Source organism: Lissotriton helveticus, chromosome 9, assembly GCF_964261635.1.
Source record: "Lissotriton helveticus chromosome 9, aLisHel1.1, whole genome shotgun sequence".
Classification (NCBI taxonomy): Eukaryota; Metazoa; Chordata; class Amphibia; order Caudata; family Salamandridae; genus Lissotriton; species Lissotriton helveticus.
The window spans coordinates 944,372,844-944,398,403 of NC_136070.1; the positions used below are offsets into that span (position 1 = coordinate 944,372,844).

Genomic DNA, 25,560 nt, shown 5'->3' on the forward strand with positions numbered 1-25,560 from the left:
TTTCTTTCACTTTTTTCTTTTTTCTACTATGCTTGTGTGTATGCCACGATATGCTGCTCCAGTCCAGGTTTTCTCCTTTGAATTCTAGAATGCGAATTTAATGTCGAACAAACAAGACTACAAGTTCCAAAATTCAAAGAAAAACCTGGACTGGAACTGCACATCACACATGGACCTGGGAAACTTGGCAAGGCTGCCTCTGCTGTCTCATTTAATTCCGCAGCCAAGGTGCCTAATTTTTTTTTCCGCCCGAGGCGCTATCCAAGCAAAGGCCGGTTGGCCATCATTCACGGGGATCTGCTCAGCCTAATGCCATTTTAGTTATGCAGAATGCTGCCATTTTCAAGTCCCTTAAACGATTTTGCAAAAGCGGGCAGTTTTATTTCACTCTCTGTAAGCCCTCACGTCTGCTTTGGTGCCAGATGTATACCCTGTTACCATAGCAGCACTGACTACAGAACTTCATGACTAATGCCCTACGACACTTCCGGATTCCGGTTAATCTCTCTAACCATGCCCGTCACTCGCTGAATGTTTCAATATGTAAGCACATCACATAAATGATATGTTTTTGCCAACAGGCTGTTACCACAGCAAATGTTTCACATGACTTTTCTTGTGTTTTAGGAAACTTCCTTTAGGATTAAATGCATAGCTCTGTAAAAAAAAACGTGCTCTTTACATTACAGTACGTTTATTTAATCAAAGTTTTTTTCCTTCTACATTTGTTTGTGAAAAGCTGCTCTAAGAGTTTTGTTTCTATAGAGTACCGGTTCAAAATATGGCTAATGATTGTCTCTGTGTAAAATATATAATTTAAGGAAGCATACTTTTTTACATATACATTACTTTCCGAATGCTTGTTTATTTCACATAGCGCTAACATACCGCCTTGCTTGTGCCTGCTTCTTAGCACTATTAGATGCTGAACGCAAACAGAAAGGAAAAAAAAAACTATATCCAGGCCGTTACAGATAACATATTTAACACTGTGTGGATATTTAAAACAAAGAAGATAGTGGAAACTTCCTAAATCATAGCACCTAATCCAAATCACTCTCAATTATAAATTACCCTTACTATTTTGTTTAAAGGGAGTGTGTGCACACCGACTGACACCCACTATCACAGTGCTAGTTCAACAAGGAACTTAGAAGGTAATGTGTAAAGGCACAGGTGCACAACACAATTTTTTGACAATCAAAGTATCACTAATGATCACAAACGTGGATTTTCTCGATTGTAGTTCTTTATTCCAAAAACAGTATAAATTCAGACAAGCGTTTGTACAGCCGACGCGTTTCGTCCACTAGGGACTTCTTCAGGGCGAATTCTTTTGAGTATTTTTTGGTCGTTGTACTGGAATATCGCAATTGTTTTCATGACAAGAAAGGCATCTCAGGAAGTATGAGAAAAATCCACGGTTTTGGACATATAATCCAACGTTACAACGTTCCTTTCTCTGTGAGTAATGACAGACAGAAATTACCGATGAGCCAGTGTGTTGGGAGGGCAAGTCAAAAGGCTATTTTATTTTATTTTAAACAGGTCTTGGTAGTATGAGCGTCTTCATGTATCGGAAGCATGGGTGAGGGCCCTCTATGTTAGATGTGTGGTGCTTGGATCAGGAGAGGGCGGCTGGGCACTCAATTAATACAGCAAAAGGCGGCTCGTAGTAAAGCCATCTCTGTCTATCTCCACCCCTCCTGGCACCGTACCGCGTAGTGACGACTCCTGTCCCGGAACGAGTCTGTGTGGATATGTACAAGCCCCTATAGCCACCACAATGTCACCTATAGTGATGTTGTGGTGGCGATAGGGACTGCGCCTTATGTACAAGGCAGCGTTAAGTCACTTAACGTGGCTTAAGGCTACCTTGTACATAAGGCCCCTTTTCATGCTATGGTTAGCGCGAAAGACGTGGCCACTAGGTGTTATGGTGGGCGTTCCACCGCAACACCCATTCATTTTGATGCTGCCCCCTATGTACAAGGGTGACGTACATAGGAGGAAGCGCCAAAATTAAGACCAGGTAAAAACTGGTCTTAAGATGGCGAAACAAGGAGAAATGCATTACTTCTCCTCTTTTTTGCTTTTTCCATGTGTGCTGCCTTGTGCAGCACACATAGAAAAAGCTAAATGCCATTGTTTGTTTATGTGTACGAAGCTGTCCCTTCCTGTACATAAACAAACTTTTTTTTTTATTCCATTTTGGCACTTTCATGTGCGCTGCATGAAGCAGCACACATGAAAGTGACACAATGGCAGTTTAGGATTGTTTATGTGCAGGAAGGTACACCTTCTTGTAAATATGGTGCAGTCTTGCATTTCAGAAGTGGCGGAGAGAGGCGTTAAGCTAGGTAGGCTAACGCCCCTCTCCGCCACTTCACTGTACATATGGCCCTGTGTATCCAAGGGCATATTCTTGGAGGACGCTTACATTCTCAAGTGCCTGTTAGCGCTAGATTTTAGTAGGAATCCCAATGTTTACCACATAAACCAATGCAGTCTCCCATTAAACCTGTATAAGATTCAGGTTTCTGATCAGACTCCGTTTTGACAAAACAGGACAAAGTTCTTTCTAGGACTAAATGGTGCACCCAGGAGATTTGAACAGAAGGGTGTACCTTTTCCCAGACAGATCCTAATAGGACATGTAGGAACATTAGAAGCAACACTCAGAAGGAACAGTTTTTCACCCATCTCAGGAGAGGATGTGGCCTAACAGCTAGAGCGGTTCGACCTCGAGCTTGAGGAATGGGGTTCGAGTCTCGGCACAGACGCTCAACATCCTGTGATTCTGGGCAAATCACTTAATATCCCTGTGCCTAGCAAAATGAATGCGCCCCTGGCAACTGATGCTCATATAAAGCGTGGTGATACTTTCGGTTCGAGCTATATAAAACCAACAAAAAAAAAATGTCACAGAGGAAATATCTTGTAAGAACCTAGGGGCAGATTTATGTTAACTGGCGCATCCCCAGGGATGCGCCAGTTAACATGCGCCACAGTGCGCCACTGCTCCGCCACCCATGGTGCGCCGCATTTATGATGCGGCGCACCATGGTGCAAGGCAGTGAGGATGCGTGACGCATCTCTCGGCGCACGGGCGGCGCATTGCAGGAGTCATGTCGCAAGTGCGACATGACTCCTGCAATGCACAGGAGCCACCTATTCATTGTATGGTGCGTCACCCTTACGCCTGCTTCAAGCAGGCGTAAGGAATTGACGTAGAAAGTGACTGAGTGAAATCTCATAGATTTCACTCAGCCACTTTTAGGAGGCGTTCCTGCGCAGGAACGCCCCCCCTGCGCAGGAACGCCTCCTTATGGCGCAGGGGTTTCCAACGTGACGCATCTCCTAGATGCGTCACGTTGTAAATAGGGCGCATTGTTTGCGCCGCCGTTGCATCACATTACGTGACGCAATTGCGGCGCAAGGAGACGCAAGAGCCTCATAAATCTGCCCCCTAAGATCTCTACCACAACTTCTTCTGCAGCTGAAACTCAATACCGTGGGCACTAATATTGAAATAACCCTTAAATAAAGGGAACGGTTTTACTCTAAAGTACAATAAGCAAATGTTATGTTTTTTCATCATAATCGTAAAAAACAACTTAATTTGATGGCTGTTTTAGTTCATATTAGAGAGCCAACATTAGTGTTTTTACCGAAGTCAAAATAAATAAAAAACAGTTGTTTCTTACAGTTATTGAATCAAAATAGTTCAATTTAAATAGTTTCAAATGATGGTATACATATATGTGATGGATATTAACATCTACCAAAAGCTAAAATACAGACAAATCATTTTGCATACTAAGGGGCAGATTTACAAGTCCCTTGCGCCACGTTTACTCCGCTGTTGCGTCACGCAAAGCGGCGTAAACGTGGCGCAGCCCTACGAGGCATTTACAACGTGACGCATCTATGGAGATGCGTCACGGTGTAAGGCCCTGCGCCACATGAAACCTGCGTCAGGTTTCAAGTAGGCGTTCCGGTGCAGGGGGGGGCGTTCCACCGCAGGAACGCCCCTGAAAAGTGACTCAGTAAAATCTACAAGATTTCACTGAGTCACTTTCCCAACGCTGATGCGTCAAAAACCCTGCGCCTGCTTGAAGCAGGCGTAAGGTTTGACGCACCATGTTAAAGATAGGGCAAGTTGGAAAAGTGCTGGAGTTGCGTGCCGCATGCAACACAACTTCAGCACTGCGCCAACTTTACGCCCAAGATGCGACACGCATCTGTTCATTCTTGCATCATGGGTGGTGCAAGGATGAACTTTCCTGGCGCATCTCTGCCGATTTGCGGAGATGCGTCAGGCAACGTAAATCTGCCTCCTAGTGCTTACATTTAAGGAATATAAAGAACAGTCAAGAAGCTACAAATTACTTTAGTTTACTTTGGAGGCAGTTTCTGGACTTTAAAATATTGAATCCTCTTTCTAGTAACCTTTTTAGGTTTCGACCTGGCGATCTGCGCAAGCAGTTCGCACAGGTGAAATCTTTTGTTTACCATATTGGCTATCGGAACGTCCCCCACCTCCCATTAGCTAGCTCCATAAATGGAGGCTAGCCATTGGGAGCCGGATCTGTCCGTCAAGGCCGGACCAGATTCGGGGGCGTTCCCGCGATTTTTTCCCTCTCCGCCTCTGCGATGTCGTCATCGCGGCGGTGGGCGGAGTTTCGTTTTTTTTCCTTCTGTGTTTGTTTTGGTCATTCCATGCGAGGAAGCCCAGGTGAGTGCTTGTTTTTTAGTGGTGGAGCACGTGAATTCAGTGTACGGTGGTTAAAAATACATGATGAAGACACAGGCCACGATCTGGCTGTTCATCAAGTGCATGGGCGCTAAAAGTAGTTTTTGCCCCTTTATTTGTAGTGAGGACTCCGCAGTGGTTTGTCTGATGTGAAATTGCTCGGCTGATCCCCTTTGTTGCAGCATGCATAACTTTTCATTCTTTCAGTTCGACTTTACAGTCCGTTTTATTACTGTCCTTAAAACTGCGGGTGTCCAGTACCCAAACGGCCTAAATAGACTCGTATGGGCTAAGCATCTCGTGCCCCTCGTGAGACACTTGTAAAACTGCTCATAAGATTTGCAACAGGGAGTTTTTTCATGGTTTGGAATTTTTCGTAATGCATTACAGTTGAATTTATATAGCGCTTCATATCCTAACCGCACTGCAAAGCGCTGAAGAGCATCAGAGGCCATAAAGTACGTGCTGCAAAGGTGATTAACAGCAAATGGGTAGGGAGTGCAGAGTGGATAGGGAGTGCAGAGTGGATAGGGAGTGCAGAGTGGATAGGGAGTGCAGAGTGGATAGGGAGTGCAGGGTGGATAGGGAGTGCAGGGTGGATAGGGAGTGCAGGGTGGATAGGGAGTGCAGGGTGGATAGGGAGTGCAGGGTGGATAGGGAGTGCAGGGTGGATAGGGAGTGGAGAGTGGATAGGGAGTGGAGAGTGGATAGGGAGTGGAGAGTGCATAGGGAGTGGAGAGTGCATAGGGAGTGGAGAGTGCATAGGGAGTGGAGAGTGCATAGGGAGTGGAGAGTGCATAGGGAGTGGAGCTCGAGGGAGTGGAGAGTGCATAGAGAGTGGAGAGTGCATAGGGAGTGGAGAGTGCATAGGGAGTGGAGAGTGCATAGGGAGTGGAGAGTGGGGAGTGGAGAGTGCATAGGGAGTGGAGAGTGCATAGGGAGTGCAGAGTGGAGAGTGCATAGGGAGTGCAGAGTGGAGAGTGCATAGGGAGTGCAGAGTGGAGAGTGCATAGGGAGTGGAGAGTGCATAGGGAGTGAAGAGTGCATAGGGAGTGGAGAGTGAAGAGTGCATAGGGAGTGCAGAGTGCATAGGGAGTGGAGTGGAGAGTGCATAGGGAGTGCAGAGTGGAGAGTGCATAGGGAGTGGAGAGTGCATAGGGAGTGGAGAGTGCATAGGGAGTGGAGAGTGCATAGGGAGTGGAGAGTGCATAGGGAGTGGAGAGTGCATAGGGAGTGGAGAGTGCATAGGGAGTGAAGAGTGCATAGGGAGTGAAGAGTGGAGAGTGCATAGGGAGTGGGGAGTGGAGAGTGCATAGGGAGTGGAGAGTGCATAGGGAGTGGAGAGTGCATAGGGAGTGGAGAGTGCATAGGGAGTGGAGAGTGCATAGGGAGTGGAGAGTGCATAGGGAGTGCAGCTCGAGGGAGTGGAGAGTGCATAGGGAGTGGAGAGTGCATAGGGAGTGGAGAGTGCATAGGGAGTGGAGAGTGCATAGGGAGTGGAGAGTGCATAGGGAGTGAAGAGTGCATAGGGAGTGGAGTGGAGAGTGCATAGGGAGTGGGGAGTGGAGAGTGCATATGGAGTGGAGAGTGCATAGGGAGTGGAGAGTGCATAGGGAGTGGAGAGTGCATAGGGAGTGGAGAGTGCATAGGGAGTGGAGAGTGCATAGGGAGTGCAGCTCGAGGGAGTGGAGAGTGCATAGGGAGTGGGGAGTGGAGAGTGCATAGGGAGTGGAGAGTGCATAGGGAGTGGAGAGTGCATAGGGAGTGGAGAGTGCATAGGGAGTGGAGAGTGCATAGGGAGTGCAGCTCGAGGGAGTGGAGAGTGCATAGGGAGTGGAGAGTGGAGAGTGCATAGGGAGTGGAGAGTGCATAGGGAGTGCAGAGTGGGGAGTGGAGAGTGCATAGGGAGTGGAGAGTGCATAGGGAGTGGAGAGTGCATAGGGAGTGGAGAGTGCATAGGGAGTGGAGAGTGCATAGGGAGTGCAGAGTGCATAGAGAGTGGAGAGTGCATAGAGAGTGGAGAGTGCATAGGGAGTGGAGAGTGGAGAGTGCATAGGGAGTGCAGAGTGCATAGAGAGTGAAGAGTGGAGAGTACATAGGGAGTGCAGAGTGCATAGAGAGTGCAGAGTGGAGAGTGCATAGGGAGTGCAGAGTGCATAGAGAGTGCAGAGTGCATGGAGAGTGCATAGGGAGTGGAGAGTGGAGAGTGCATAGGGAGTGGAGAGTGCATAGAGAGTGCAGAGTGGAGAGTGCATAGGGAGTGCAGAGTGCATAGGGAGTGCAGAGTGCATGGAGAGTGCATAGGGAGTGGAGAGTGGAGAGTGCATAGGGAGTGGAGAGTGCATAGGGAGTGGAAAGTGCATAGGGAGTGGAGAGTGCATAGGGAGTGGAGAGTAGAGAGTGCATAGGGAGTGCAGAGTGCATAGAGAGTGAAAAGTGGAGAGTACATAGGGAGTGCAGAGTGCATAGAGAGTGAAGAGTGCAGAGTGCATAGGGAGTTGAGAGTGCATAGGGAGTGGAGAGTGCATAGGGAGTGGAGAGTGCATAGGGAGTGGAGAGTGCATAGGGAGTGGAGAGTGCATAGGGAGTGGAGAGTGGAGAGTGCATAGGGAGTGCAGAGTGCATAGAGAGTGAAGAGTGGAGAGTACATAGGGAGTGCAGAGTGCATAGGGAGTGGAGAGTGCATAGGGAGTGGAGAGTGCATAGGGAGTGCAGAGTGGAGAGTGCATAGGGAGTGGAGAGTGCATAGGGAGTGGAGAGTGCATAGGGAGTGGAGAGTGCATAGGGAGTGGAGAGTGCATAGGGAGTGGAGAGTGCATAGGGAGTGGAGAGTGCATAGGGAGTGGAGAGTGCATAGGGAGTGGAGAGTGCATAGGGAGTGCAGAGTGCATAGAGAGTGAAGAGTGGAGAGTGCGTAGGGAGTGCAGAGTGGAGAGTGCATAGGGAGTGCAGAGTGGATAGGGAGTGGAGAGTGGATAGGGAGTGGAGAGTGGAGAGTGCATAGGGAGTGGAGAGTGCCTAGGGAGTGCATAGGGAGTGGAGAGTGCCTAGGGAGTGGAGAGTGCCTAGGGAGTGCATAGGGAGTGGAGAGTGCATAGGGAGTGGAGAGTGCATAGGGAGTGGAGAGTGCATAGGGAGTGGAGAGTGCATAGGGAGTGGAGAGTGCATAGGGAGTGCAGAGTGGATAGGGAGTGGAGAGTGGAGAGTGCGTAGAGAGTGGAGAGTGGAGAGTGCGTAGGGAGTGGAGAGTGCATAGGGAGTGGATAGTGCATACGGAGTGGAGAGTGGAGAGTGCATAGGGAGTGGAGAGTGCATAGGGAATGGAGAGTGCATCCCCTCTACTTCTCTTCTATGGACACTTGTACTTCTTCTACTTCTCCACCAGCACAGTGTGTGTTTCCACTCGCCCGTGGCACTGGAGACTGAAGCACATCCTTCTTAGGGTCTTGCTGGTCATTATGGACACTCTTTCCAGTTCTGTACTTTTATGTGATCACACTATGCATTATGGGGGGTGTAGTGTTGCTTTGATTCCATTAGAACACAGCTGAAAACAATGATTTGTAAATAAAAAACCTCTAGTCCCACTAAATCTTGGAAGTGCTTATTCACACACACACATGCATGCACGCACATATGCAAACACACTCTCTCTCCCTCAACAGGTGCACTACCTCCTCACAAGCACGGACACATGTTTGTAAAACAGGTTCTTTAACCCACCATGCCATCCCATAATGCAGTTCGGTTGGCTAGCACACCGTGGCTGACTGAAGATGCGCACTAGGATGGCGCCGGCACTTGACAGCCAGGCACAGAGAGGCGCGTGATTGACAATGGGCGACAAGACGAGCGTGACTGAGAGCAGACGCCAACTGAAATGTCCAACCCTTAAAAAGGAAAGATTTAATGACGGTATTTTTTGTGGAACTGGTGGCGAGCTTCCTGTTTCAAGATGAGTGAGTGGACCATGTCCAAAAAGACTGACACTCCAGTAGGGTAGTGTAGTGCTTTCAGCAAGCGTTGCCTTAATGTGCCACCCCAGCACGATTTAACCCCCTCAGCTGTCAATTGGGCATCTGTCACGTGACACCTGCAGACCAGACTCTGAATTTCTTCAGTGAAATCCAGTAGGGTACAATAGGTCTTACATTTGCAAGAGATTAAGCTGTTGGCAATGTAAATGACAATGCCATTTATTTATCTGTTTTCAAAACCAACACATAAATAAAAATATTGTCATTTACAATGCCAATAGCTCTAACTGGCAAAGGCGAAACCGTTGCATTGTAAATGCTTGTTCCAATTGTTTTCAGGGGATTAGATTTGCAAGTATAAAGAGATGAGGATTTCATCTCCCATCTTGTCATTTCAGCCTACCTGTAGCAGCGCGTTATGGGTTCTTTTCTTCCTGGCTCGCTTGTAAATGTAGAAACGAGTCTCAGTTTCGACAGATCAGTCAAGGTGTGGTCCCGAACTTGCCCAACCTGTTCAGCTTAATGAGTAATCATTCGTCTGCACTAAAAGCAACATTCAAATACTTCCCAATCCTTGTATGTACAATGGGCCTCCTTTACAAAAAAATTACGCAAGTGCTGCACTACAAGCTTTTTAGCTGCGCCGTGCTGCATCATTTTCAAAGCACAAGGATGCATTGTATTAACAACAATACGACACATCCCTGTGCTTTACCCAGCGTTGCATCGTATTAACAACAATACGACACATCCCTGTGCTTTACCCGGCGTTGCATCGTATTAACAACAATACGACACATCCCTGTGCTTTACCCGGCGTTGCATCGTATTAACAACAAAACGACACATCCCTGTGCTGTACCCGGCGTTGCATCGTATTAACAACAATACGACACATCCCTGTGCTGTACCCGGCGTTGCATCGTATTAACAACAATACGACACAGGCGTTATTCACACTGAGGGGACCTTTCGGTTGGGCGGTTATTTTCCGCTACATTTCTCTTCTCCGAGAACTACGGAGGTGGAACCACGAAGACATTTCTTTTGATGGCAGGATATCCGCTATAAGGGGCACTTGGTCAACCATAGATTTTAGTGCACATCGTATGTATGGTGCACTGGATATTTATTCACATATGAAGAATTGGACACTTATTCATTTTATCCTCTAGACCTGGATAGTAGGTTTATAGTTTGTGGTACCAAGACCCCGTGTATACATGACCGCATATGATTGAACCGTCTCTTGAACATCCATATGGATACTGACCATTCTTATTGTAAATAGGGATTGACAGAGCGGTCTGCCACACAGCTGGTTCCAACAACTTTTGCTGGTTTTTGTCATCACATTCTGGACATTGAATTTTCCATTGCCCTGAAGAAGTCCCGGCTGGGACGAAACGCGTCGGCTGTTCTATTTTCACTTTGTTGAAAAATAAATCATCTTGAATAAAACGGACTTGCTGGACATTCATATTTACCTAGTGACTATTGAAAAACTGTTTGTTTTATGGTGCACCTGTACTTTTGATTATCTCCTGTTTTAGTTCTGTTTGAACTGGCATTGTGTTGGCGGGTGTCATATCAGTGTGCACATGATCCCCACCTAAGGGTTAAAATAAGGGGAATCTTCTTACATAAGTGGCATATTTTTGTATCAGGTGCATTAATTTCAAGGTTCCGCCATCCATCATGCTTTAACAATACGACACATCCCTGTGCTGTACCCGGCGTTGCATCGTATTAACAACAATACGACACATCCCTGTGCTTTACCCGGCGTTGGCAAACAAATGGCTGCCATGCACTTACAGAGGCACCCTTGCGTCATGATTGTTTTTGTGCTGAGAGGGACACCTTACTGCACGAAAACAATAACTGATGGCATTTTCCTCTTTCTATGCAGCTGCATGGAAAGAGGACAAAACGAGGAGAAATAAAGGCATTTCTCCTCGTTAAACCACTCCTACGCCTCTCCTGGGGAGACAAAGGATTCTGACGCATTCCCAGTTTTACAAACCGTTTGCAAATCTGGGAACGTAACATGTTCAATGGATGTTGCGTGGAAACACCTACAGCAGCACCCATGGAACGCCCCTTTCACGCAGAGGAATGCGTGAAGGGGCCCATATATACAAGGCCATGAAAAGTCACGCAGGGTAACTTTAGGTGGACTTGTAAATATGGGCAGGCACACTTTGCCGTCAGTGCTTCAAAAAAAGTGATGCACCTGCGGCGCAATGGCCTTGTAAATGAGGCTGCAGGGGGCTTATTTACAATCTCCTTGCGCCACAAGGGCGCTACTTTTAATATTGGAAAAAGTGATATCCCGACGGCGTAAGGGGCTTGTAAATAAGCCCCTAGATATTTGACTAAGTTGTAGACCTGTTTATTCATAGGGCCTTCCTGCACAAAAACAATCACAAGAGGTGATTTCCTCTTCCTATGTGTGCGGCAGAATGCAGCACGCATAGAGATAGGAAAAAAAAAATAAGAAAAAATGAAAACATTTCTCCTCGTTGTGCCTCCCTTTGCCTCCCCTGGGGAGGCGTAGCATTCTGACACATTTCCAGGCTTGTGACTTCTCATAAATTTGGACATGAGGCAGATGCCATGGGTGTTATGTGGGAACACCCACAACAACACCCATGGCACGCCCCTTTAACGCAAAGTATTTGGTGTAAAGGTGCCATATTTACAATTACACAAAAATCCATGCAGAGTGGCTTTAGGTGTCCTTGTAAATATGGGGCAGCAGGTTGCACCACCGGTGCGTCACAAAAAGTGCCACACCAGCGGCGCAAGGGGCTTGTAAATAAACCCCCTAGATTCTCAAAAGAGACATTTGCTTGAGTCTTAATGAGTATATATGTTGCACGCTTTGTTTGGTGGTTTTATCTGTGTAGAAATAATCTGCATGCATGATGTAGAGTACATGGATAATGTATTCCTATGAAGAGTGTGCATCAACATGGTCTGTAAAGTGTAGTCAGCAGGGCTGTATTCTGTTAAGGAGCACTCAGCAAGTGTAATATGTATGTAATTGTAGCCTTATGGAGCAACAGAATATGTAGGTAAAATCTATCCCTGAAAGCTGCATGAGTAATGTGAGAAAGGGCCATCTTTCTTGCCTTGGTATGCCCCCACTTTTTTCTTAACTGCTGATGTGCTTACCTGAGTGTGCCCTGGGTCCCTGTCAATCAGGTACCCAGGGCCTGTGTTCCTTCCCTAAAGAGAAAAGCTATGCTGAAACAAAATACCCAATTGGCACCTCTAGCCACCTGTCAGTCCCTAGTAAATGGTACCCTAGGTACCCAGGGCATGATGACCAGAGGAGACCCCTGAGGGCTGCAGCACTTATTGTGCCACCCTCAGGGGCCCTGTACCCTGGCACCCACACACTGCCTTTGCAGGCTGAGTGCCTAAGTACAGAACTAAAACAAGAGTCGACATGGCACACATCCCTGTGTACCATGCCCACAGAACCCACTGCCCTGGCATATTTCAGTCACCCCTCTAGCTGGGTGTCCTATGTCAGAGGCGAGGGCACAGGGGCATGAGCCCTGTGCCGCTACAGTACCCAGGGCCATTCCTGGGCACTGTAAGTGCAGTGATGCCATTTAAGAGTATATGGTGCTGGGAGGTCGTCATTACGAACTCCACAGCACCATAATGGCTACACTGAATACTGACAAGTTTGGTACCAAACTTCTCAGCACATTAAACCTGCACTGATGCCAGTGTGGGATTTAATGTAAAATGCACGAGAGGGCATCTTAGAGATGCCCTCCAGAACCCGAACCTACAATCCACTCTGGGCTGAGTGGCTGCAGAGGCTGCCACACAGCAGACATGCTGCTGGACCCCTGGGTGGAGAGCCCCCCGCTCTCCTGGGCCTGCAACAATGCACATCCTGGGCGAGGTGATATGTCTCCTCCCCAGGATGGACAGGGGGAAGCTTCAAAGGCATACCACCTCTAAGAACTTCTCCAGACCATTTGCTGTCCCCAGAAACTGCCCCCCCACCCGTTCTATCCCCCCTCTGGCGGGAAGACTGGCGGGAAAAACTATGCCAGGAAGGAGGGTGTGCCAACCTTTGCCAACCCCACCCCTCAGGTGGAGGAGGCCAGGTGAAGCACGACCCCGGGCTCCAGCCATCTTGTAGATGGGGAGCCCTGCCCAATCCCAGCTAGGCTCCTGCCCCCCTCCCACAGGAGAGGAGCAGGCTAGGGGGTGTCCTCACCCCAGGACAGGGACTCATTGGTCCCTGCCCTTGCCCTACATGTAACGCCCTAAATTTAGTATTTAGGGGTTCCCTGAACCTTCCTTCTTCAGATCCCGATACCAAAAGAAGAAAGAAGATCAAGAAGAAGAAGACCCGCCGCGCAGCTGCTAACAACAGGACAACAAGTGACTTGGCCCCAGCCCTACCAGCCTGTTGATCCTGGAACCTGCTCCTGCCTAATCCCGGCAACCTCTGCGGACAGCAACCTTGGGACACCCAGAGGACCTGCCTGCCTCGACCCTCTCGAAGATTGGGACTCCCATCAGCAGAGGCTCTGCAGCAACAACCCACCTGGTGCCCACCAGGAAGCTCCGGACCAGCCCACTCTGCACCAGCCGAGCCCGGGCCGGGCCAACCCAAACCAAGACCACGAGGACGTCCCCCCGGCGACTGGGACCTGAAGTACAGTGCCCAAAGACCCTCCTCGACGAACCAGACGACGCCTGCAGACGCAGAACCAGGGGCCACCCCAACAGCGACCAGCCGAGGGTAAGCTTTTCCGACCCCCAAAGACACCCCTGCACCCGGCACCCCGCGGCCCCCTGTGCCTCCCTTTGGGGTACCTACCCGTGCTCCAAGATCCCAACTTACCTGTCGAAGTGCTTGTCGCCCCTGGAGAGTCACTGTCCCCGAGCCTGCAGCCTTTGTTCCTTTATCAAGATCCTCATTGGATAACATTGAGCGCCCGACGACTCAAAAGCACGAGTGCCGCTGGATGTGATCTCTCTGACCGCTGGATGTGACTTCTCTGTCCTATCTTACTTCCCCCCTTGCCCTGAGCAAGTGACCAGGAGCCCAGCTCCCAGAACCGCGTGGCATGCTAGCCAGCCGCCACCAACCGAAGGCCCCCCCTTCTCTCATTGCATAACATTGGACCTACCTACCTCTGCTCCCGGAGCAGGGTGACACCCAGTCAAAAGAAGAAGGAGGGGATGAGGAGGATGACACTGATGATCCCCCCATCATTCCTAGGTAGGCGGGGGTCCCTGTACCCCTGACTCCAAGCATCAACCTCTGGTAGCCTAGGAACCACACAGGTGGACTAGTCCCCAGGGAACACATTGGGGAAAGCCCCAGTGAAGAGGACAACTTCCTAGCAAAGTTGGCCAAGAGATTAGACCTAGAGACCAGGCTCCTGGCTCTAGAAAAAGAAAGAAAAGAGATGGGCCTAGCCCCCATCTCTGGTGGCAGCAATACTAATAGCAAGTATAGAGAGCAATCTTATGATCCTAAAATCCCCAAGGGGATTGTCCCTAAATTTGAGGAAGGTGATGACATCACCAAGTGGTTCACAGCCTTTGAGAGGGCTTGTGATATCAGACAGCTAAAGAAACCTCTCTGGGGGGAACTCCTGTGGGAACTGTTCTCTGGTAACTGCAGAGACAGACTTCTGACCCTCTCTGGGCCAGATGCAGGGTCCGATGATCTCATGAAGAAGACTCTGATTGAGGGATTTGGACTCACCACTGAGGAGTACAGAATTCAATCAATCAATCAGGTCATTTGTAGAGCGCACTACTCACCCGTAGGGTCTCAAGGCGCTGGGGTGGGGGGGGGGTGCCGTTACTGCTCGAACAGCCAGGTCTTGAGCTTCTTCCTGAAGGAGAGGTGGTCCTGGGTCAGGCGCAGGTCGGTCGGGAGTGAGTTCCAGGTCTTGGCGGCCAGGTAGGAGAAGGACCTTCCTCCTGTTGTTGCTCTACGGATGCGGGGGACGGCGGCGAGGGCGTGGCTGGTTGATCTGAGGAGGCGCTTGGGGGTGTAGAAGTTGATCCGGTTGTTGAGGTAGCTCGGGCCTTGGTCGTGTAGGGCTTTGTGCGCGTGGGTGAGGAGACGGAAGGTGATTCTCTTGTTGACCGGGAGCCAATGCAGATCTCTCAGGTGTCCGGAGATGTGGCTGCGTCGGGGGATGTCGAGGATGAGTCTGGCCGAGGCGTTCTGGATCCGCTGGAGTCTCTTCTGGAGCTTGGCGGTGGTTCCGGCGTAGAGGGCGTTGCCGTAGTCCAGTCGGCTGGTGACGAGGGCCTGGGTGACCGTCTTCCTCGTCTCGGTGGGGATCCACCGGAAGATCTTACGTAGCATGCGCAGGATGTTGAAGCAAGACGAGGAGACGGCGTTTACTTGTCTGGTCATGGAGAGGGAGGAGTCCAGGATGAAGCCCAGGTTGCGTGCGTGGTCCGTCGGTTTGGGTGCGGTGCCCAGGGCGGGGGGCCACCAGGAGTCGTCCCAGGCGGAGGGCGAGGAGCCCAGGATGAGGACCTCCGTCTTGTCCGAGTTCAGTTTCAGGCGGCTGGTCGTCATCCATTCGGCTACCTCTCTCATCCCTTCGTGCAGGTTGGCTCTGGCGGTGGCGGGGTCGTTGGTCAGGGAGAGGATCAGCTGGGTGTCGTCGGCGTAGGAGATTATGTTGAGGTTGTGTTGGCGTGTGATGGCCGCGAGGGGGCTCATGTAGACGTTGAAGAGGGTGGGGCTCAGTGAGGAACCTTGGGGGACGCCGCAGATGACTTTGGTGGCCTCTGACTTGTACGGTGGTAGGCGGACTGTCTGTGTTCTTCCGTCGAGGAAGGAGGTGATCCATTCCAGTGCCTTGTCCTGGATTCCGATGTTGCCGAGGCGCTGTACTAGGGTGCGGTGGCAGACAGTGTCGAAAGCCGCGGAGAGGTCCAGGAGGATGAGGGCCGCTGTTTCTCCGTTGTCCATCAGAGTTCGTATGTCATCGGTGGCGGCGATGAGGGCGGTCTCGGTGCTGTGGTTCGCTCGGAAGCCGGACTGTGAGGGGTCGAGGGATCCATTCGTCTCGAGGAAGGCGGCCAGCTGTTTGTTGACGGTCTTCTCGATGACTTTGGCCGGGAACGGGAGGAGCGAGATGGGACGGTAGTTCTTGAGGTCGGTGGGGTCTGCTGTGGGTTTCTTGAGAAGAGCGCTGAGTTCGGCGTGCTTCCAGCTCTCAGGGAAGGTGGCGGTGTCGAAGGAGGTGTTGATGATGTCCCGCAGGTGGGGTGCGATGACAGCGTCGGCCTTGTTGAAGACGTGGTGAGGGCAGGGGTCAGTCGGAGATCCGGAGTGGACGGAGTTCATTGTGCGGATGGTGTCTTCGGTGCTGATCGGAGTCCAGGTGCGGAGGGTGGTGGTGGGTGGCGTTGTTGCGGTTGTGGCTTGCGTTGGTTGGTTGCTGAAGCTGTTGTGTATGTCCGCGATCTTGTTGTGGAAGTAGGACGCGAGGGAGTTGCAGAGGTCTTGCGACGGGGTGATGTCATTGTTTCCGGCGTTGGGGTTGGAGAGCTCTTTCACGATGTTGAAGAGTTCCTTGCAGTTGTGTGCGTTGTTGTCCAGCCGGTCTTGGGGCTCACAAAACCCAGACCCAATCCTGGATAGATTTTGTAGACTACTCAATAAAGACACTGGATGGTTGGTTAACTGGACACAATGTGCATGACTTTACTGGACTGTATAATTTGTTTATGAAGGAACACATTTTGAGTAATTGCACAAATGAAAAGTTACATCAGCATTTGGTAGACCTAGGTCTAATTTCTCCCCAAGAATTGGGAAAGAAGGCAGACCACTGGGTCAAGACTAGGGTGACAAGGACAGCCACTGGGGGTGACCAAAAGAAGGTGGTCACAAAACCCCCCAGGGGAAAGGTGGTGAGAATCCCCAAGATAAAAAGTCTGAGTCTTCCAAAGGGCCCCAAAAACCTGTTCAGGTGGGTGGGTCCCAATCTACTCCCTATGTGCCTCAGCCCTATAGGGGAAGAAACTTTGATCCTAACAAGGCCTATTGTAACAACTGTAAGAAGTTGGGATATTTAACTGTAGACAAAAACTGCCCCTACAAGAAAGCCCCTAAGGCACCCATTCCAGCTACTCCAGGGACAGTAAATCGACAGATAGGATCAGAGGAGTGCCCAGAGCAAATCTGGGAATACACTCAGGCTAGTCTAGTCTGCTTGGGGAATATGGAGGTTGCCAGTGTGGCTGGGTTGCCAACCAACTGTAACAAATATATGCAATACCCCTCCATCAATGGAACTAGAGTAGAAGCCCTGAGGGATACAGGTGCCAGCATCACTATGGTAAGGGAAAAGCTGGTTTCCCCAGAGCAATACCTGATTGGGAAAACTTACCCAGTCACCAATGCTGACAGCATTACCACCCAACGCCCCCTAGCTATGGTAACATTAGGATGGGGGAGGTTACTGGCCTGAAACTGGTAGTGGTCTCACCACAATTTCCAGCGGACTGTCTGCTTGGAAATGACCTGGAGACCTCAGCCTGGGCTGAAGTTGAGCAAGTAACCCATGCAGCCATGCTGGGTATCCCTAGACCGGTGTGTGTCCAAACCAGAGCACAGAGCAAAAAGAAGGGTGAACAAGTGAGGTTGCAGCCTGAAAGTATGGCCCAACCAACCAAGACAAAAAGCAAGGAGACTGGGGAACCAGCTTCTACACAGCCAGCCTCTCAGGATCCCTCTCCCCAAGGAGAGTACTTGGAAACCCTGGAGGGAACTGAGCCTATGGAGCTTGAGCCTTACCAGGCTGGACTCCTGGGCCCAGGGGGACCCACTAGGGAAGAGCTGTGCCAGGGTCAGCGAGACTGCCCCACTCTTGAAAGCCTGAGGCAGCAAGCAGCTGCAGAAGCCAAGGGAGATGTCAGTGGTACCCATAGAGCCTATTGGGAAGAGGGACTACTGTATGCTGAGGCAAGAATCCACAATCCTGGAGCTACCAGGAGAGTGGTAGTGCCTCAGAAGTACAGGGAGTTCCTCCTAACTTTAGCTCATGACATCCCCCTAGCTGGACACCTGGGGCAAACCAAAACTTGGGAAAGGTTGGTTAGCCACTTTTACTGGCCCCAGATGAACCAAAAAGTGAAGGAGTTTGTGAGCTCCTGTGTTACCTGTCAGGCCAGTGGCAAGACAGGTGGCAAGCCAAAGGCCCCCCTGATACCACTATCAGTGGTGGGGGTACCCTTTGAAAGGGTAGGTGTGGACATTGTGGGTCCACTTGAACCTCCCACAGCCTCAGGGAACAAATTCATTCTAGTAGTAGTGGATCATGCTACTAGGTACCCTGAAGCAATTCCCCTTAGGGTCACTACAGCTCCTACAGTAGCCAAGGCCGTCCTAGGTGTCTTCACCCGGGTAGGGTTTCCTAAGGAGATGGTTTAAAACAGAGGTACCAACTTCATGTCTGCTTACCTGAAACACATGTGGAAGGAGTGTGGGGTGCAGTACAAGTTCACTACCCCATACCACCCACAAACCAATGGTCTTGTAGAACGATTCAACAAGACACTGAAAGGTATGATCATGGGGCTCCCTCAAACACTCAAAAGGAGATGGGATATCCTGTCGCCATGCCTGCTTTTCGCTTATAGGGAAGTGCCACAGAAGGGAGTGGGGTTTTCACCCTTTGAACTTCTGTTTGGTCATCCTGTAAGGGAACCACTTTGTCTTGTAAAGGAGGGTTGGGAGAGTCCTCTCCAAGACCTCAAACAGGACATTGTGGACTATGTGCTTGGCCTAAGGTCCAGAATGGCTGAGTACATGGATAAAGCATCCAAAAATCTTGAGGCCAGCCAGGAGCTACAGAAGCACTGGTATGACCAAAAAGCTGCCATGGTTGAGTTTCAACCTGGGCAACAGGTGTGGATTTTGGAGCCAGTGGCACCAAGGGCTCTCCAAGACAGATGGAGTGGCCCTTACCCTATCCTGGAGAAAAAGAGTGAGGTCACTTACTGGACCTGGGCACCAGCAGAACCCCCAAAAGGGTTATCCATGTGAACCGCCTCAAACTCTACCAGGACAGGGCTGTCCTCACCATGCTGATGGTGACTGATGAGGAACAGGAAGCAGGGACTGAACCTCTCCGTGATCTCCTCTCTGCCAGCCCAAAAGATGGGTCAGTGGATGGAGTAGTCTTTTCAGACACCCGCACTCCCCAACAGCAGGCTGACTGCAAGCAAGTCTTGCAGCAGTTTGCTAGCATCTTTTCCTTGACCCCTGGTCTGACCAGCTGGTGTACCCATGATGTGGACACTGGTAACAGTAACCCTGTCAAAAACAAAATCTATCGACAATCAGACCAAGTCAAGGAAAGCATCAAAGCTGAAGTCAGCAAGATGCTGGAGCTAGGGGTGATTGAACCCTCTGAGAGCCCCTGGGCTAGCCCAGTGGTTCTAGTCCCCAAACCTCATCAACAGGGTGGAAAGAGAGAGATGAGGTTTTGTGTGGACTATAGAGGGCTCAACTCTGTCACCAAGACAGATGCTCAACCCATTCCAAGAGCAGATTAGTTGATAGACAAACTAGGGGCAGCCAAATTCCTAAGCACCTTTGACTTGACTGCAGGGTACTGGCAAATTGGCATGGTGCCAGGAGCCAAAGAGAAAACAGCATTCTCCACCCCTGATGGGCACTTTCAGTTTACTGCGATGTCTTTTGGGTTAAAGAATGCCCCTGCCACCTTCCAGAGGTTGGTGAACCAAGTCCTGACTGGGTTGGAATCCTTCAGTCCAGCCTATCTTGATGATATTGCTGTCTTTAGCTCCACCTGACAGGATCACCTGATCCACCTTGGGAAGGTTCTACAAGCCCTTCAATCTGCAGGGCTGACTATCAAGGCATCCAAATGCTAGATAGGGCAGGGCACTGTGGTGTACCTGGGCCACCTTGTTGGTGGAGGCCAGGTCCAACCCTTACCGACCAAGACCCAGAGCATCCTGGATTGGGCAGCTCCAACCACCCAGACTCAAGTCAGGGCATTCCTTGGCTTGAAAGGATATTACAGGAAGTTTGTGAAAGGATATGGGTCTATTGTGACTCCCCTCACAGAACTTACCTCCAATAAAATGCCCAAGAAAGTGAACTGGACTGTTAGTTGCCAAAAGGCTTTTGACACCGCCCCCTGTCAGTCCCTAGTAAATGGTACCCTAGGTTCCCAGGGCATGGTGACCAGAGGAGACCCCTGAGGGCTGCAGCACTTATTGTGCCACCCTCAGGGGCCCTGTACCCTGGCACCCACACACTGCCTTTGCAGGCTGAGTGCCTAAGTACAGAACTAAAACAATAGTCGACATGGCACACATCCCTGTGTGCCATGCCCACAGAACCCACTGCTCTGGCATACTTCAGTCACCCCTCTAGCTGGGTGCCCTATGCCAGCGCCATTTCTGGGCACTGTAAGTGCAGTGATGCCATTTAAGGGTATATGGTGATGGGAGGTCGTTATTACGAACTCCACAGCACCATAACGGCTACACTGAAGACTGACAAGTTTGGTACCAAACTTCTCAGCACATTACACCCGCACTGATGCCAGTGTGGGATTTAATGTAAAATGCACGAGAGGGCATCTTAGAGATGCCCTCCAGACCCCAAACCTACAATCCACGTCTGGACTGAGTGGCTGCAGTGGCTGCCACACAGCAGACATGTTGCTTGACACCTGGGTGGAGAGCCCCCCGCTCTCCTGGGCCTGCAACAATGCACATCCTGGGCAAGGTGATATGTCTCCTCCCCCAGGATGGACAGGGGGAAACTTCAAAGGCATACCGCCTCTGAGAGCTTTTCCAGACCATTTGCTGTCCCCAGCAACTGGCCCCCCACCCGTTCTACCCCCAGTCTGGCGGGAAGACTGGCGGGAAAAACTACGTCAGGAAGGAGGATGTGCCAACCTTTGCCAACCCCACCCCTCAGGTAGAGGAGGCGAGGTGAAGCACGACGCCGGGCTCCAGCCATCTTGTATATGGGGAGCCCTGCCCAATCCCAGCTAGGCTCCTGACCCCCTCCCACAGGAGAGGAGGGTGTCCTCACCCCAGGACAGGGACCCATTGGTCCCTGCCCTTGGCCTACCTGTAACGCCCCTAAATTTAGTATTTAGGGGCTCCCTGAACCTTCCTTCCTCAGATCCCGATACCAAAAGGAGAACGAAGATGTAGAAGAAGACCCGCCGCGCAGCTGCTAACAACAGGACAACAACAACTGACTTGGCCTCAGCCCTACCGGCCTGTTGATCCTGGAACCTGCTCCTGCCTAATCCTGGCGACCTCCACGGACAGCAACCTTGGGACACCCAGAGGACCTGCCTTCCGTGACCCTCTCGAGGATTGGGACTCCCATCAGCAGAGGCTCTGCTGCAACAACCCACCTGGTGCCCACCAGGAAGCTCCGGACCAGCCCACTCTGCACCAGCCGAGCCCGGGCCGGTCCAACCCGAACCAAGACCACGAAGACGTCCCCCTGGCGACTGGGACCCGAAGTCCAGTGCCCAAAGACTCTCCTCGACGAACCAGACGACGCCTGCAGACTCAGAACCAGGGGGCACCCCAACCGCGACAAGCCGAGGGTAAGCTTTTCCGACCCCCAAAGACACCCCTGCACCCGGCGCCCCACGGCCCCCTGTGCCTCCCTTTGGGGTACCTACCTGTGCTCCAAGATCCCAACTTACCCCTCGAAGTGCTGGTCGCCCCTGGAGAGTCACCGTCCCCGAGCCTTCAGCCTTTGTTCCTTTTTCAAGATCCTCATTGCATAACGTTGAGCGCCCGACGGCTCAAAAGCACCCCGCACCCAGCCGCCCTAGTGCCGCTGGATGTGACCTCTCTGTCCTATCTTACTTCCCCCCTTGCCCTGAGCAAGTGACCAGGAGCCCAGCTCCCAGAACCGCGTGGCCTGCTAGCCAGCCGCCACCAACCGAAGGCCCCCCTTCCCTCATTGGATAACAATGGGCCTACCTACCTCTGCACCCGGCCCCCCTGTGCCGCTGGGACTGAACTAACTGTACTCACCTGACCCTGGGGGACCCCTGAGTCTACACCAGAACCCTAACTTCACCAACCAAGTACTCAGCTGGAAACCGGTAATTCACTTACCTGCCATTGGATAACATTGACACATTTTGACTCGAAAATTATCTAAGTGTGAAATTTTGAAACCTGAAAATATTCCTATAAAATCAGCCAAAGTCCAAACTCGAAAATACTCACCTTTGATCAGGAGAGAAGTCAGTACTGTACCTTTCAGCCCAGCACTGAACCGCAAAAGTAATCTCTAGCGGGTTTACTAGTAACCTGTATTTTCTCCATAGGGACCCATTGTCTGCTTTTCTAGGAAATTTCTTCAAAGTGTCTACTTTTGAAAACTGCAAATATTCTTTAAAAATCGTACGAAATACTGAAACGCAATTACCTACCTGTTTTGAGTTAAGCCCCCAGTGCTGGCCCTAGGAGACTAGTGCTGGGTTACAAAAGTAACGCGATCGTACTTTACCTGTAACCTGAATTTCCTCCCATTGGATAACATTGTCAGAATCACCTTGAAAAGTTTCATAGTGTGAACTTTTAAAACAGCTTTATATTCAGGAAAATTCACCACAGTAACTAAAACGTTTTTGCTAATCTGGTTTCAGCTTAGACCCCAGGACTGAATCTAAGTTTATATGAGAGAAGTCAGTAAGGGTGTGCTAATTATGGCTGGACATTGCATAATGTGTTGTGTGGACACAGCCTACAAGTATAGGTTGTGCTGGTGTTGTCAGTATGGTTATAGTTTGCATGATTGTGTTCCTAATGGGTTTGGTCCATTTGCATTCAGTATGTATGGGAGCAAATGGTTTAAAATATCTGCATGTAGTATGAATTGGAGTAGCATCTTTGTTTGTAATATGCATGTAGTCTCTGTGAGTACAATTTATGCATGTGTAGTTTACATGTTTGTAACCTGCAGGTGTATGTTTTGTATGCATGTAAACCTTTGTTTATTATAGCAGGTATGCATGTTGTCAGTAACGGGTAGTCTGTCTGGGAACAAGTTAATAAGTATTCGTTGTAGGTTGGGTGTAAGCTGCATGCGCGTACTCTGAATATGCGCAGTGCCTGACTAGGTTTAGCATGTGTGGGTGGCAGCTGAATGAGTGTGTTCCGCGTTAGTGTAGTCTATATAGGTGCAAACTGTAAGGGGATAGGCTTTATGAATGGGTGTTTGATGTTGGTACACTGTGGCTCAGAACTGCAGCATGGTCTGACTTGATGATCATTCGTTGAAGATACGATTATGGCAATTTCACACTTCCATCCACTGTCCACCGGGCATCCTTTTAGAAGGTGAGAACCCAAACCTAATGGCAAATTCCCTGACATCCAAGATGGCCTTTGTCCACAACTACAACTGTACTTCTCTCCATGCACATACCTATGTGCAAATCTGATGTGCAGCTGGCGTAAAAGAGCAAGATTCAATCATGAGCCGCTAAGGCACATGTTCACGAAAGGAGTGATCCAGCTGTGCTAAAAGGAGCAGTGATGGTAAAGAGTTGTCTGTTAAAACAGTAACTACTTGTGCTACCCAGTAGACAGTTGCAGTAGATTTGAGCAGTTCCTACTCTCATGAGATTGCTCCTTTGGGAATAGTATCAGCACTGGTTCGTTTCTGAGAGACGTGGTACAATAATTATCAGGGCGTACAGGCTAGTGTTGAAATTAGGTTGGATCCCCACAATACAAATTTGTGAAATAGCAAATTTAATAATTGATGTTTTTATGCAAATTGTATATGAAAATACTTACCTAAATGATCGATGTTAAAGGTGCACCCTGGTTGATCTTCCTTCCTGATTCTTGCAGTTTTCACATAAATTTCCAGTGTGGACAGTCTGATGATTCCGACATTGCTCTGCACTTCAACCCTCGCTTCGGCTGGTTCGAAAAAGTGGTTTTCAACAGCTTACAGGGAGGCTCATGGTGCAGCGAAGAGAAGAAGCATGAGATGCCATTCAAAAAGGGGGAGCACTTTGAGGTGGTCTTCATCGTCAAGCAGGACTCCTACCAGGTAGAGGACACATTCTAAGTGTTAATCCTCCTATGTGAAAGTGTTTACTTTTCCAAAAACAAACTCCCAAAACAGGAGTTTGTTTTAGGGGAAGCAAAATCTAATGGCCCCAACATCAAAGGAGTTTTCTCCCATGGTGAGGAGGTAATTTATTTTTTAAATGTCTTTCTCTGCCTGAATATTCCTGAAGGACAGTAAGAAAAAAACATCTTCCACCCACTCTAAAAAGAGTGCATGGTCAGATGGCTCACTTCCAATGGCCCTCACCCCATCAGGTGTCAGAGAAACGTTTGTGCCAATAGAGAACATTCGCCTGTCTCAAAATTAAGCAGGTGGACCATGAGTTCGGTGGACAGGATACTCGATTGCCAGTTTCAATACATTAAGGGAAGCAAAGCCATTGGCAGTGGCCACTGGAGGTCACAAAAGTCTTTAATAACAATATGTGGTCACTTCTGCTCCAGACTAAAGCACATTGTACAAGTCATGTTTATTTATACTGAACATTACGTTCTTCCCTCCAACAACCTTCACCACCTCCATCACTAAGAACCTTTTTATAGGACTATGCCATACTGTCCAGCTACGTGCACAGCTGTAAAGAGACACCACCTTTTCTCACCATACATTATGAGTGCACATAGAAAATAATATTTAGGAATACGATGAGTTGTCTGTCCTACTAGCTCACCCTAACTCTGATACTACAGAGGAATGCTTTCAGCCCTTTAAATTACTCACTCCTTCGCTCATACACACTAACTTTCTTTTTGTGCATTCTTGTACTGGTGCCTTTAGTCTTAAGATGGCATTGTTCTGTCAAACCAGTAGCAAGGCATGAAACTGTAGTCTTCTACTTTCCTCTGATTGGGTCTTACTGTTCACATCAGCAGTGATGATCCCAGCTTGCTCTGCTGGCAAAGTCTTCCCTTCCCCCAGCAACCTTAATTGATCTAGCACACACATTTTCAGGTAGCAACCCCTCTCGGAAAACTTTCCCAAGCAACTATAAGATATTTCCAAAGATGCAGTGGAGGTTCCAGAGTGCTGATGAAAGCATCCAGTATGGATCTGTTTTGAGGAGCAGGGACTACAATCTGTAACTTGGCCTATGCATACTATAAGCCCTGTCTTCAGTTTTAATTATGCTTCTCCCGACAAGAGTGTGCAGTTGTTTGAATGAGTCCCAATAGAAGCATGCGGCAATCGTCTACTTCAGAACAAATGAAGTAACAGCACCGTCTGCGTTTTATTTCTGGGGTTGTCTCAAACAAATTTAAGATATCTCCCAAAATGGGAATGTCCATCAATCAATGCTCTTAAATCACAATCAGGGGATGGTGTGTTCTGATTAAGCCCTTGCATAGCAAAACAGCCTATGCCATAGTATTGTATAGAAATTATATAGAAATTCTGCAACATTTTGAACCTCTATCACTTATGTCAACTAAAGGTGTGCCATCTCTCTTCTGATAGGTGAACGCGGACGGCGGGTCATTCTATGAATTTAGGCACAGGATTCCGCTTGAGCGTGTGGAGTTCCTTCAAGTGGCTGGAGACGTCACCATTGAGTCCATCAAATTTGGTGTAGAAGCTGGAGGATTTGGAAGCAACATGGTCATAACGAGCGGGGTGAGTTCAGTCCAGCGAGGGTTTATGTGCTGGAAATCATACCTCTCTTGTGCATAGTCCTGGTACCCGCCCGAAATATATTG

General features: G+C 49.5%; 1 protein-coding gene across 5 annotated transcripts in view; it reads left to right on the plus strand.

Annotated features, from left to right (window-relative positions):
- LOC144782056 (galectin-4-like) overlaps positions 1-25,560 on the plus strand; it is a 141,243-nt gene that overhangs the window by 40,391 nt on the left and 75,292 nt on the right. For all 5 annotated transcript variants that reach the window (XM_078661195.1, XM_078661199.1, XM_078661197.1 and 2 more), the window contains exons 3-4: positions 23,641-23,845; positions 25,322-25,477. In XM_078661195.1, coding sequence (XP_078517321.1) covers positions 23,641-23,845; positions 25,322-25,477 — 361 coding nt within the window. The remainder of the gene's footprint in view (positions 1-23,640; positions 23,846-25,321; positions 25,478-25,560) is intronic.